At 46.5% G+C, this 15,246-nt stretch overlaps 1 protein-coding gene across 2 annotated transcripts in view; it reads right to left on the bottom strand.

Moving 5' to 3' along the window:
• Positions 1-15,246, bottom strand: part of ANO6 (anoctamin 6) — a 422,710-nt gene that overhangs the window by 146,116 nt on the left and 261,348 nt on the right. For both annotated transcript variants that reach the window (XM_085653360.1, XM_085653359.1), the window contains exons 5-7: positions 6,174-6,452; positions 3,149-3,262; positions 2,830-2,945 (exon numbers count right to left, since the gene is read on the bottom strand). In XM_085653360.1, the coding sequence (XP_085509486.1) occupies positions 2,830-2,945; positions 3,149-3,262; positions 6,174-6,452 (509 nt within the window). The remainder of the gene's footprint in view (positions 1-2,829; positions 2,946-3,148; positions 3,263-6,173; positions 6,453-15,246) is intronic.

Genomic DNA, 15,246 nt, shown 5'->3' with positions numbered 1-15,246 from the left:
ACAAGACACATTTTGTCAGATCTAGAATATCTGTGCAATGTCTATTCCTTTTCACTGTGAAAGGTCAATAAGAATCACACATGTCTTTTAATACTTGGCAATTGAGAAGTAGAACTATCAATAATTTTACTTGGGGCAGATATGTCTTGGTGTAGAGGTATGGGTTGCACAAGATTCTCAGGTAGACGTAAGGTAAAGTTGATAATTATTTAGTAATATAAACCTGTTTGCAACAGGCACACAATGTAATCAAATTTGATTTTCAAGTTCTTGTGATTTTCCCGATGAGGACGAGAAAAATTGGTATGGCCAAAACACAGCAACAATTTCTGGAATGCAAATGACTCCCAAAAAACAAAGAGAAAGAAAAGCGGATTTATTTTCATCAAGTAATTTGAGATAAATACTTTAGTCCATAGAAAAATCTTTGTTTGCCTCAAGTATTAGTGAGCTCAGAAGAGGAATGGATTTTTAAATTGTTATGCTCAAAGACATCTCGTTGACTCATCATTTGAAACAGATGACTTCTGAATCACCAACATCATAATGTCTCTGAGATGATACGTGATATAAACAATGAAATAAATAGAGGCAGATTACAGACCTCTCACAGCGATGAATTTACTGAACTAGGCATTAGGTGAGTTTAGATTATTTGATCCTTCCCAGTTGCAAATTAAAAGCCACGTGGGATCTACATTAATGTGCCATTATTGATCTCTATGATAAATGATTTCTTTTTATTACTTCCCACCAATCAAGTCACTTTTCCTGGTCCTTTGGGAGAACTCACCTTTCGCTGCAGGGCCCACTTTTCTGTTCTGGTGGTGCTTCAGGTGTTTAGTGACTCCATTCTATACTGAATTGACAGAGGCCTGTTGTTCCGTTAGGTGGTAACAACGTGCTACATTACTGGGCATGGGAACATGCTTGCTCCTAACTCAGCTGTTGCGAAGAACAGAACTGAACCTCCTAAACACAGTAAGAAAAAAAATCCTCTAGCTCGAATTAGCAAATCCCAATGAAGAATCTGGTCCATTAAAACAAAACAAAAGTGCACACTGTCATTCAATGTCCTCGGACCGACTAGTTTACAGAGAAATAATTCTTGGGTAATCGTTATTTGTTTGATTATTTTCTATATTTTGCAGAGATCCAATTTATTGTTAATGGTTATGTAGCATTGCTTTTTGAAAACTTTCTAGTAAGCTTTTACCTTTTCTACCGGACATTCTTGAAAGCAGAGTATTCCATGAATTCTTAAAAATATATGTTAATTCTGTGTTCATTTATTATTACAATTACTATTCATCACCATGTTCAAGATTTTTGTTAACAGTGCTTTTGAGTTTTCTCATATTATTGAGATTGTCTTCTGGTAATGAGCCAGCTCTTTCACTTAGTTATTATCTACCTGAACCAATAAGAACGCATGTCTCTTTTGATGTAAACATTGTTTTTTTCATCTGTTTGACCTTAGTTTACATTGTACGAACTGTAGGTGTATTTTCCCCAGATAAGTTTGATCCTACCGCATCTTGCTGATGCTGTACAGCAGCACCAAAAGGCATTAACAAAGCCAGTAAGTCCCACGATAAGAGCTGTCAATGTGTGTTAATTATTGGGTGGTCAAAACTCTGGAGGAAAAAAGTTAATAAGCATTGACATAAAGTAGCAAAATTGGTAAAAAAACGTCAGAGTGTGCTCTCTGCATATGGAAAACATTGTAGCTCTATGTCTAGAATTGGAAATTACCATTACTCAGCAGGAAAAAAGAATCACTAATAGTTTCTGGTTTGAGCTAATGAAGCTATTGGACCCGCCCATCAATTTTCACCCTCTTCTTTAAATAAAATTGCCATTGTGAATCAGATCATTAATATTCTGGGTGCAATACACACCATTATTCAAGAGATGGGTTTTTCATGATACTACACTTGAGATGAAAATCCAATTTTCTTTTAGCTTTCAGGTTAATGCTGATAATACCATGCTGATTTAACATTAAGGCCATGATTTAAAGTTTGGCGGACAGTTTACTACACCGCAAATGCAACAGAGTACCCTGTCCCTCAAACTCTCGGTAAACCTGCCTTATTTAGAAATAGGCCGACACTAAAGTTTCCATTAATCGAGTCAACAGATGCTTCCACTGACCGTTCGACGAAGTAGGGGCTGTCAGAGAAAGGGCTTTATATTGCCTGCCCTATTTAGGTTGGACAATATAATGTAATTTTTTTCTGTTCATCACTGCCAGGTAAAACCTGGTGATGAAGGACAGTAAAAAACAACCCCTACACCAGGGGAGAGAACGCCCAGGGTGCGAGACATTCATTTTTGTATTTTCAGAATTGAACTCCGGCTTTGGGAGTTTGTTTCTGGAAAACAAAAAATAATGTAAACGTTTGTCAGATGATCGTTAAAACCGACTGTGGCCATCCACCAAATATTTTGTACCTTGAAGTAACCTGCCATTATGGCAGCTCCTTTCAAGGTACAGAGATGACTGCTGGGCTAAATTTGGTGGATGGTAGATCATCAAGGTGACAGAGAAAATGTCCTCCGCCACCCTGATGGATGAAGTACCATCTGTTAAACCCTAAATCAGACCCCAAGACTCTATTGAAATGGATTCGAGTGAATGACAATCTTCAAGAGTTTTACCAGAACCTAGTCGTATTAGATTTTTAAATAAGAATGAAATGTTAATATCACATTTTAAATACAATTCAATTGAGAGTTCTCCCTTACTGAACAGACATGGTTTATTTTAGAGTCACACAGATGCTATATTGTTCTTCAATTTAGTAAATGGTACCCTCTGCCCACCTGACAAGATCCAATGGCTGGAGTTTTAAACAGCTGCGAGGGTGAGCCCACTCTCTGTATAGAAGATAACGCTCATTGGGACAGTTAGAGTCTTCCGAGATGTAATTAAATCTGCACTGGGAAACAAAAATAAAATAAGTTATTTGACGTGCATGGTACTGGTTCCATAATTGTTCTTGTATATGCTACCTAAAATCTAGAATAAATCTTTTATATAATAAATTAAATGAAGTAGCGTGAAATTTATTTTTCCCTAAAGTAAGCATGCAGTTCAGTTAAACTTTATAGGGAAATCACTCAAGCATTCTCTTATACTCACGTCATGAAGAGGAAAAGCTGCCTTGTAGACCCCAGAGTCGATTAATTTGTTGATACCAAATTTTTTCACATTGTCCCGAATGGCATAATTAACACGAGACAGAATAAAACTAACCTGTAAGATCAAAAAATGTTTCAAAATGAGGAAAACACATCTATGGGGATCACTTCAGTCCTTAAGTATCAAATCAGTTCCATGAATGAGCTCCCCCAGTTCTGCCACCTTAGTCATATCAATGGTACTCACAGAATGGTACAACCCGATTCAGGACAAGACACTGCCCACAGCATTGTTGCTGCTACAAGTGAAAGGGACACCAAACAGGACTAACCCCTGAAATGAAAGATATGAGTATATTCTAGAATAAAACATCTACTTGAACTATTAAATATGGGCAGCTTATGCAGAGCACAGATGCTTAAATAATACAAGGTAACAGCCTGGGGGCCCGATTCACAAAGAGACTTACTAATCGTAATATTGAGCGTGGAGTCGCTGCACTCGGGGTGGAATTTCCACGCTGAAAAACAGTGCTCAGTGCAGAAATTCTGTCAAGAACTAGGATATTCCTCCACGAGTGTGGAGACTCGACACTCGTAACTTTACAAGTCGTAAATCCCTTTGCAAATTAGCCCAATGTCTGCAAATAACTTGGGTCAACCTTTGATACAATCTATGGTGGTTTGAATAAATAATGAAGTCAATGCCTGGCTTCAGTTATTTCAGCTAGATAGCTGTCCTCCAGTCCAAATGATTGATATGTGGATCTTACCCCTGCTGATCTCTAGAGTGTGCAGTGTAATCCAGTGATTCTGCATACTGTGCAATGCTTCACACTACAGTGTGATTTATGTTTTTTGTTGTTTATTTTACAATCATTTTAGTTTAAATCTATTCATAGCGACCGGCATTTCCAATGTTAATTGAATATTATTTTTAAATTCAGAAGCATTCTCATCGAGCGACGATCATATCTAATTAAATTAAATTAAGCTAGTTAAAAAATAAGTTTCTGTGGGATATGGAAATTACCAAAAGCTTTAGACTTTCTGTAAAAAAGGTTTTACCTGGATTTTTGAACCATTATGTTAAGTAACTTAAGGATTCTCAAGAATTCCAGTTCATCTAGTTTTTTAGGGAGGCTGCGGCTATTTTAAAACCACAAATATAAATCAACTGGACATTTTAAGACCTAATTATACCGGTTAGTATAATTAAAAGCTGTGTGCGAATGGGATTTAAATTCAACTTTCTACCACATTTGTAAGAGCTATATACTCTCATCCAGGAGTGTCTGTTTACGGACAAGGTATTTCCAACAATTCAAAATAGGTCTCAATATTACATAAAGATTAGGAAATAAAGTCAGGAATTTCTCAAAGATCTGAAGAAAATTGTATTTACTCCTAATTGATCATTGGTTAGTATTCCGGCAATTCCAGCAGAAAAATGTAATATAGTGATTATAACAATACATTTTACTCCTATATTATCCTTTTCCTCCTCAAACACACATTTTATCATAAGCTGAACAAGCAATTAAACAATTCATAATAGGAGCAGATTTGGATTTGTGTTTAGCTCTGCGCCTTGCATCCAGAGCCCTGTGCTATATATAGTTCCGTCTTTTGCACTTGGACATATTGTTTGGTTTTGTGAATATTACATTAGCTCCTAGAGTCCAGAACTGTAAACACGTAATTCAATATACAGTTGTGCAAATATGTGATGCAGTAAAAGAAAAACTGTTCACTAATTCATAATGTCCCAATAAAACGTTAAACCATTAGTTATAGGCTTGTGTCACTGGAACCAAGTAATACCCGGCTGATGAATCTTAACTAGGGTGAAATCAGTCCTAGGTTACTTGTGTTATGGTTCAGGGAGGACCTGGCCTGTCAGTTGGGGCTGGACTGTTCCCATTGGAGCAGCATCAAGACTGATTTGCATATGGCTGGTTCCAAACTGAGGTGGCATGGTGCAGAAAATAACTATGGACTGTGATGCAGCCTGGAGTAAGTACCATGGGCTGAGATTAGTTCAAGCATTCCATCCATCACTTTTTTGCATTGTTTAGTGTGTCAAAGCCACCGATGTTAGCATATTAGATAGCTGTGATAGGTTTCTCCTTTTCATCTGAAGTAGGATGTGAAGATACAGAGATATTATTATATCTTTTGTATTTTCTTTGATAGATCTAGGATCTGCTGCTAAAATCATAATTATTTAACAGTAACAAAGGTAATTCTAGAAGCTAGATTTAATTATTTCACCTATCTTTAGAATTGTGATTCTACAAATAAAGGCAGGATTATGCTACCTACCAAAAAGCACAGAGTTTGGGCTTATGATAGAATGAAATAAGAATATTTTCCTTCTTCTTAACAGCCTTTGAGAAGATCCAGTCATTAAAATGCACATATGCACTGCTTCTCATTTCATCGGCAACTTGCCCAAGTATGTCTTTGCTAATTTGTTTCCATACAGAATTTACTAGACTTGTAAATCTTTTAATTTGTGTCTATTCCAATGTTAAAATAAGCCGAAATCACTGCATTATGCAGTGTAGTCTAAGACAATTTTTTGTTACAAATATTTTTTGGGACACAAAATGAAAACACTGAAGTGACTTGAAATGGTTTTATTTAATCCATTTCAGAAAAAAAAATCAAAGTTGCTGTTTTTCGACCAGTCACCTTTGAGTTTTTGGTTATAGCTCCCTAAGACTACATAAATGGCATTTTTAAGCCTTTGCTAATAATCCTGAACCTATACTACAATGGAGTTTCTATAAAATGTACAAGATAAGTTACACATATTTTGGCGATGGTTACATTAGTTATGTGTAAGAATGTAACAAATAAAAATCAGTACAGGCATTTAGAAACTTCAAATTTGATTTGGTTCATAACAAGGTTTAATTAGCTGTCGTTCGCAAAACAACCTACAATTTGTTTTCTTGAGTTAGGTTTTTAATATCCCACAATAAGGACATAACAAATGTGCTGTCAAAATGTAAACTCACAATTCGACTCCTCGTTGATGGGTTGAAAAACTGGCCTCTGTCAGGAATGTAGAAGTCCTGCAGCCGGTCCTTCTCAAATGGAGCAGTGAAAAAATCTTGCTCTGGCTTAATAACATCTTCACTGACTTTGAAAAATTTTGTGAACCAACTGAAGTGCGAGTCGGGTACTTGCAAATCATTAGGCTTTAAAGGGAGCTTGATATGCATAACCTCGGCATAGGCGCAGAGGACATCCCAAGGCGCATGCACTTTTACAAATATCAGCTTCTCATCTACAACCTGCAAAAGAAGAATGCATATTGTCAGCGAAACTAACTTTATATTTTATTTTTGTGTCTTCAAAATAACAGGTGCTTTTTATATTGCATGAATTGTTACAGTGTAAGACTTTATGAAATATATTATAAAATATGATCATTATGGCTTTATTCAAAGCTTTTCTAATTTCGATTACAATAGTGTGCTCAAGTGACAGTAATTAACTCAGTTAATATAAACATCCTCTAGATACAATTAAAAATAAGTTCATTGTGATACTTTTTCAAAGTTATAAAAGCGCATTTCTTATTTAGAACAGGAATTTCAATAATGAATCAGGACATTTTGCTACTTTAGGAAATCAGCCTTTTTTGTGTGGTCAAACTAGATTCTTATGGCCTCTATATTTTTGCTGGTTTAAGAACTCTGTGCATTTTACCCCTGGTAACCAGTAGTAGCAGTGTCCCAACTAACTATGATGAAATTGGTTTATTGCTAATTGGCTCATTTAACTTGCCTGCAGATTCCCAGTATATGATGTACAAAGTGTACTCGGGGCCTTGAAGTTAAATGCCACTTGTGGACTGCAACACATAGGGGCCCATTAGGATGGCAGGCGGATCGACCCCGCCAGGCCGGCGGTAGCCACCGCCGGCCCAGTGGGGGCGATCCGCCCGCCATCCTGCCATCATTGCCCCCCCGCCACATTAGGATGGCTAGGGGGTCAGCAGCAGACGGGAAAACCGTCCGCTGCTTTTCCGCCAGTCGACTCGTCGACCGGGCGTAAAACTGCCACAATATGGTGGCAGTGTCTCCAAGACACCGCCATCCATATTATGATGCCCGCAGAAACTTGCTTTTCCATGGTGGCGTTGGCCTTTCCATGGTGGCGTTGCCGCCATGGAAAGGCATGCGGTCTCTGCTATTGAGGGGCCATTGCAGGCCCCCAGAGTAATGGGGTGGTTGGGGGTGCACATGGGGGGTACCTATGGTACCCCCCTACATTGCCATGGACAAGGTGGAAGGCACCACACCTTGTGCAAGCCAATGCACAACGTGCATCCACAGCATTGTGGCGGGCGGTGCTGTGAGCACCACCCGCCACAATGTTGTGGATGGGGGAGGCCACCGCCACGGTGGCGGTGGCATCCTAATGTGGGGCGGTCCCGCTGTGGCCCTCTGGTGGACGATCCCGCATACCGGTACGGTGGCGGGCGGACAAATCGTAATAGACACCTAGGTGCTGATTACGATCCTGTAAAAACCGGGTACGAACCGTCGGACGGAGCATATTCTCCGTCCGACGCGTACCCGGTCGTAACAATATACAAACATGGAATTACGATTCGCACGGAAACTCAATTTCCGTACGAATCGTACAACACCCCGACCAACGAAAATAAACATACAAATGCGATCCGAGAAAGCGCCAACGTGACGTCGGGACGCACGCAGCCTGCCATTCACGAACCAGGAATTACGATTCGCACCGACGTCATCCCGCACGGACAATATTTTCCGGCTGCCAAAAACTGCCGGGAAATCAGTATGACGCGAACAAGGAGTACCTGTACGCGACGGACAGACATGGACCCGAACCTACGTGTCATCCCGGCCATCATAGCAGTCGACCTCCTCTACAGGTTCGGACGCAGACGCCGCAGAAGGTCAGAACAACAAAGGGAGGGGGGAAAGGGGGGGGGGGCAGGGGCAGGCCACAAAACCCCCACCAAAGTCACACAGCACACATGCCCTGGACATACCTGACCCCCAGGCCCTGGTCACTACGAGGGGGTGGGGGCGTGTCCAGCAAAGCCAGCGTCCGCCACAACGGAAGTGCCTGACGACGCGAACCGGCAACACAACAATACAGGTGCGTCCCGTACCCACGCCTTAAGAGCGTGGGTACGAGTCGTACCACGCCCACACCTACATCACCCCAACAATGGCGGGACGGCTGTACCCACGTGGCAAAGGCCTGGGTACAGCCCGCACAAGCATTCCACAGCGTGGGTACGGATATGTACGGACCGTACCCCCACCCCAACAGTGTAAGTTCGACCCGTACCCCCACCCGCGAATGCAAGGAGCGTACCCCCCACCCCAACAGTGTAAGTACGACCCGTACCCCCACCCGCGTATGCATGGAGCGTACCCCCACCCCAACCGTGTATGTACGTACCATACCCCCACCCCAACCGTGTATGTACGACCCGTAGCCCCACCCCCCGTTTGCATGGAGCGTACCCCACCCCAACCGTGTATGTACGTACCGTACCCCCACCCCAACAGTGTAAGTATGACCCGTACCCCACCCGCGTACGTATGGAGCGTACTCCCACCCCAACAGTGTAAGTACGACCCGTACCCTCACCCGCGGACGTATGGAGCGTACCCCCCACCCCAACAGTGTAAGTACGAACCGTACCCCACTCGCGTACGTATGGAGCGTACCCCCCACCCCAACAGTAAGTACGACCCGTACCCTCACCAGCGTATGCATGGAGCGTACCCCCCACCCCAACCGTGTATGTACGACACATACCCCCACCCCAACCGTGTATGTACGACCCGTACCCTCACCCGCGTACGTATGGAGCGTACTCCCACCACAACAGTGTAAGTACGACCCGTACCCTCACCAGCGTACGTATGGAGCGTACCCCCCACCCCAACAGTGTAAGTACGACCCGTACCCCCACCCGCGTATGCATGGAGCGTACCCCCACCCCAACCGTGTATGTACGACACGTACCCCCACCTCGTATGCATGGAGTGTACCCCAACCCCAACAGTGTAAGTACGACCCGTACCCCACCCGCGTACGCATGGAGCGTACTCCCACCCCAACAGTGCAAGTACGACCCGTACCCCACCCGCGTACGTATGGAGCGTACTCCCACCCCAACAGTGTAAGTACGACCCGTACCCCCATGGAGCGAACCCACACACGTGTATGTTCTAAGCGTACATATTGTTAAATAGGAGGGGTGTGTGCAGAGTCCTCCCAGCAGTGCCCAGACACAGGAGGGGTGTGTGCCTAACACTCACAGCAGTGCCCAGACACAGGAGGGGTGGGTGCAGATTCCTCCCAGCAGTGCCCAGACACAGGAGGGGTGGGTGCAGAGTCCTCCCAGCAGTCCCCAGACACAGGAGGGGTGTGTGCAGAGTCCTCCCAGCAGTGCCCAGACACAGGAGGGGTGTGTGCCTAACACTCACAGCAGTGCCCAGACACAGGAGGGGTGTGTGCAGAGTCCTCCCAGCAGTGCCCAGACACAGGAGGGGTGTGTGCAGAGTCCTTCCAGCAGTGCCCAGACACAGGAGGGGTGTGTGCCTATCACTCCTAGCAGTGCCCAGACGTAGGAGGGTGTGTGCAGAGTCCTCCCAGCAGTGCCCAGTCATAAGAGGGGTGTGTGCAGAGTCCTCCCAGCAGTGCCCAGACACAGGAGGGGTGTGTGCAGAGTCCTCCCTGCAGTGCCCAGACACAGGAGGGGTGTGTGCCTATCACTCCCAGCAGTGCCCAGACGCAGGAGGGGTGTGTGCAGAGTCCTCCCAGCAGTGCCCAGTCATAAGAGGGGTGTGTGCAGAGTCCTCCCAGCAGTGCCCAGACACAGGAGGGGTGTGTGCAGAGTCCTCCCAGCAGTGCCCAGTCACAAGAGGGGTGTGTGCCTAACACTCACAGCAGTGCCCATGGAACGCAAAGGGTGGAGTAGCCACAGATACCATGCCCACAAATTTCAGTCAGGTGCACAAAGACCCTGCAGTACATGTACCACATGTGTGCGAGGCTGGGAGTATACGCATGCATAGCGCAGAAAAGAAAACATGTCCACATGAAGTCATGTCAATAGTCCACATACACAAGTACAATGACTACCAAGGATGCCACGAATGATGCAGGTGGAGACATCGCTCAGCATGCATGTGCAAAGTTGAAGGAGTTCGTCACACACCCAGCTAATGTACACACAGCTCAGCGCTAAATATTGAGAACACCCTGCAGGGAAGATGTCAGGGTACACAGAGGAAGGAATACACCTTTGGACAATTTCACCATGCAGCAACTGCTTACATGAACAGAGAAACCTAGCTAACACCGTGTGATGGCACACAGATCCCAGGGTCCCCCCTATGACCAGCACACTACTACATTTCCCACACACCCAACACATGAACACCACCCAAAACCATAAAATGTCACAAAAGAGATATATGGTAGTAATGCATATGAGAGCGCACATCAAAGACAGTTAGTAAGAACGAATTGAGTATACAGTAATAATTGTCAGGACAGGAAAATAAGTCACATAGCAAGATCAATTAGTGGTGCCACTCGGGATAAAGAAGCACCCTACTACCTAGGTGCTAAAGTACACGGGTCATGCAAACAATCCCCGTGATGAGCAAAATTTAGACAACGGTATCCCAGCACTCCAAAATTACAGTTGTTATTCGTGTTGGTTACTAACCACAGAAGCATAGAACAGAATATTGACAATGAGACTGGCTGCAGAACAGATTAGGTCCTCACAGTAATATGTGGAAAAGGATAATTTAATTACGAATTTTACAAAAGTAAAGAGGAATCGCAATCATGAACACAAGTCAGAGTTCCCTAATACAATAGGTAATAGTCAATGTTTCATGAAAAGAGACCTGTGGTCTCCAAGTCTTAATCCAGATGGATGACAGCCTAACCACCCAAAACCATGTAGCAGCCCCACCAACAGCAATACCAGCAAAGCAGTAGTGTTACAAGGGGAAAACACATAAATTGCTTTATTCAGCATGAACCAAAAAATCTTGTTTGTAGGAAGTTCAATATTTACAAAGCCCATAGGGCAGTCCAGAAGTCACAGCTGGATGGGGGACACAGTGGGATGTGTGTCCCCTAGCTTGCCTGCACAGTTAGATTCTGTCGTCTTCCACAGGGGCGAGGGCATCATGTGGGGGGGAAGAACCAGGCACCGCAGGGACAGGAGGGCGAAGGGTAGGCGTCGTGGGTGCAGGGATGGAGGACTCCACCACAGGGGGTGGGGCAGGGCCAAAGGCGGAGGCCAGGATCTCGCTGCACACCTTAGCAAGGTCCTCCAGGGAAACCCCTGCACCCGAAGGAACCACAGGCCCCAAGGAGGGGGGGGGGTCAGAGGGATGGGTCGCAGCGCCACTGGGGGAGGGTGTAGACAGGGGGGGGGACTCAACCACCCTGACCGGGGACTCCCTTGACCGCTTGCGGGGTGGTGTCACTGTGGGGCTCAGGGACAGAGCGGCCATGAAGGAGTCTTTGCCGGATATGTGGCCAGGAGAGCTGAGGGGAGGGGATTTGGAGGGAGTGGATTTGGTGGAATGCGGACTCCACTCTGGCAGCGTGTCTTACGTTTGCCCCCCGACCCAGTGGGTGTGCCTACTTCACCCTGTGTGTGCGTGCCAGGAGGTGTGCGGGTGACCTTCGCTGCTGGTGTGGTGCCTGTGTCCGTCGTGGCGGGTGCATGCTGACGTCTGGGTGTACGTGGGACAGGCATGGGAGTGGGAAGTGTGGATGGGTCAGGGGTAGGGGGTTGGACGTAGCGCTGAAGGAGACCCACTGCTGCAGTCAGTGTCGAGTCTATCGACCTCAGCAAGCTGCGTTGGTCAGCCTGCGATGAGTGAATGCCCTCCAAGTATGCCTCCATGTTGTTGAGGACCTGGCTGTGGCCATGGAGGACATTAAGGATCGCAGCCTGACCAATCTGCAACTGCCGCTGGATGTCCACAGACTCGGCATTGGCGGCAGCAGTGGAGACAGGGGCAGGGGGTGCGGTGCCTGGCAGGAAGGAGACATGTGATGACCGGGCACGTTGGGAAGGGACACGAGCAAGTGGGAGGCGGCTGATGGCAATGGAGGGGGCGGGGTGCGATGTTGTGCCGCTGTCAGCTGGTGGTGCAGCCTCCGCCCACTCGGAGAGATCATCCTCGGACCGTCGGCTTCATATTCGGTGGTGCCAGTGGACAGGTCCTCGGCCTCACTCTCCTCCGCCTCTGTACCACTCAATGTGCCAGCCACGATGTCAACGCTGGCACTGGTGCTCGGTCCCTCCGCTCCGTCTGTGCTCATGTCTCCCTCCGTGTCCCCCGACGATGCTGTGGGCAAGGTGAAGAGACAGCAATTAATCACACACCTGTATACATATGTCACATGAGTCCAATCTACATAGGTTACAGTGCATAGCCTGCAACGAAAGATCAGTAACATCTACAAAACAAGGTACAGATGTAGGGCATGCAACACACAGTTGGTTGACCCACCATGCCAATGAAAATCCATGGAGAGCATGACACAATAGCAAATGACATGAAATGGAGTTTGACATAGGAGCCAGGCCCTGGGGACAATCCAGCACTGCATCTGCACCACACAGCGTTGCCGACAATAGGGATGAGGATGGACCAAATCCATGAGCTTGAGGCACATGCTGCATAGGTAATACTGAAAACATGCCCAACATGACTGGCTCACTGCACCTTGAGTGTATGTCCAGCCAAACATCACACACTGGCCAGAACTAGCAAGGAGATTTCAGGTTTTGACATGTAGGCTTGCCCCGCACCAACCACCCCCTACATGAGACAATTTGTTGAGACACAGGTGGCACTTACATCTCTTAGTCTGGGTGAAATACACAGGGGATGCATAAATGCAAGATTGGACGCCAAATACCCGAGGTGCGCTTGTCCAAATAATCATATACAAATGGCCAGCATCAGATGATTGTAACAAGACACACAGGCACTGGCCACTGTGACTATGAACAAGGAAAATCAGGTCAGGCTGTACAGTGGACACTTGTACTACATTTCACGTCAATATACATGGTGCCAGGGGACAATGGCACAGAGCACAACCTATGCTGTAGACACTGAGAGTGTCCACGTTTTGTGATGACACACATGACACCTAGGAAAATATGACCCAGGGGACAGTAGTGGCAACACAGCTCCATGGTCCTGAATGGGAATGACTGCAACACACGCCACCATCCCTGCACTATGCGTATCGCACACTCATGCACATCATGTCACAGGCCACAACATAGGACATGCGCACTGTAAGGCATGACACTTGTGAGACTAACTCCCATGTCTGGACTCTGCATCAGTGCCAACTGACATGGAACCCACATGTACTGAACTGGACAGGGCACAGGCAACGGCCCAAAACCTGTTACACACCACCCCCACACATGATGCTACAGGCATAGTTCACGTGGAGAAAGTGCCAGCCTAGATAACCTTGTGAAGGAGTGACTACACACAGACCAGGGAACACATTGCAAGGAGGGGAAGGGAGGCAGGAGAGCACAGCTATACAGTGGATAACTGGATCTGCACAGCACCTTTAAACCCTGGCAGTGTATCCATGCAACTGTGCACTTACAAATGCTGGTGAAACACAACAAACACACATGTACCTACCCCCTTCCTGCTGCTGCATCTCCTGTAAGCGCCTCTCCAAGTCTGGAAAGACCACCGGCAGCACACGCTTGTGGATGTGGCTCAGTCGGCGGCGCCCGCGGTTCTTATGGCTCTCAGGTGAGTCCCCCAGCAGGACCCGTGCGATCCTCCGCGTCCAGCACCGGATATCCTGCCAGCGTTTCCTCACCTGGCCGCTTCCGACCATCCGCACTCCTCACGGCGCTGACGGCGGTCAGCCATATCTGCTCCTTGGCAGAGGCACCTACCTGTGAGGATGAACAAGTGACACTACATCAATACACCTGGTACATGTCACAGAGACACATATTAGAACACATTTGCTGTTTACAACAAGGCATAGTATGCATCCAACGCATTGCACCTTTGTCATAGGGACATGATCCTCTGGGGAAGGGCAAAAGCAGTACGTGCCATTGAAAGGACACAGGTGGAATGAGGGCAACTACACAATCAATGATCCAGGCTCACACTGTGCATCACAAGCTACACCAGGATAATGTGCAGCACCTCTAAGCAGTCACAGGCCACTGACGCTACCGCAGCAGAGTACACAGACACACACAGGCACAGGACATTCACCTGCCATTGCCAAATGCAGTGACAAACCTCACTCTGCACATGTGCCACTAGACTGGGGGGGCTCACAGGTGTGGGGCTGGCTCTGCACGTCAGACACACAGCACTGCTCCCTACTCACATCACATGGCCAGGGTCTATCCATCCCTCATGCAGCTGGGGTGCTACACTCCACATATGCACCCACCCACATGACAGGGGACTTACACACACACCGATGTCCAGGGTACGAACACATCATGTGGACACTCTCAGCACAGGTACACAGAACTAACACACATCTGTGGGTACAGTCACCTGTCACACTGGGCTGACCACATAATCACATGAGGACTGTAGAGGCAACATTCCCAGGAGGATAAGACAGGCAGAATGTGGCATGCACCATGCAGTGATTGTCACAGTAAACACAATGCAAGTGAGCACGGCAGACATGCACCACTGCATGCTCTGGCTGGGAGACATCAGGCATTCCCCCCCCTGGGACCCCCCCTACAGTACATGTGTGAGACACCTGGACACAATGGCAGAAGTCAACTCACAAAAAAGGGACACAGTCTGTGCTAGTGGACTCTGCACTCACCTGATACCCTGATCGCCCATACAGCATGGGGTACTGTGGGAGGATCACATCCAGCAAAGCCATGTTCTCCTCCAGGGTGAAGGGCTGTGACCTCTCCACAGACCTTGACATGGTTCCAGGGAATCAGTAGCAGCAGCTGGGTCGTGGAATCCAGAGATGTGCAGGCAAGTGCTCCCTCATGGG

Source organism: Triturus cristatus, chromosome 4_1, assembly GCF_964204655.1.
Source record: "Triturus cristatus chromosome 4_1, aTriCri1.1, whole genome shotgun sequence".
NCBI classification, from domain to species: Eukaryota; Metazoa; Chordata; class Amphibia; order Caudata; family Salamandridae; genus Triturus; species Triturus cristatus.
Note: the sequence above shows the minus strand (reverse complement) of the source record. Positions and strands in the feature narration are given on the sequence as shown.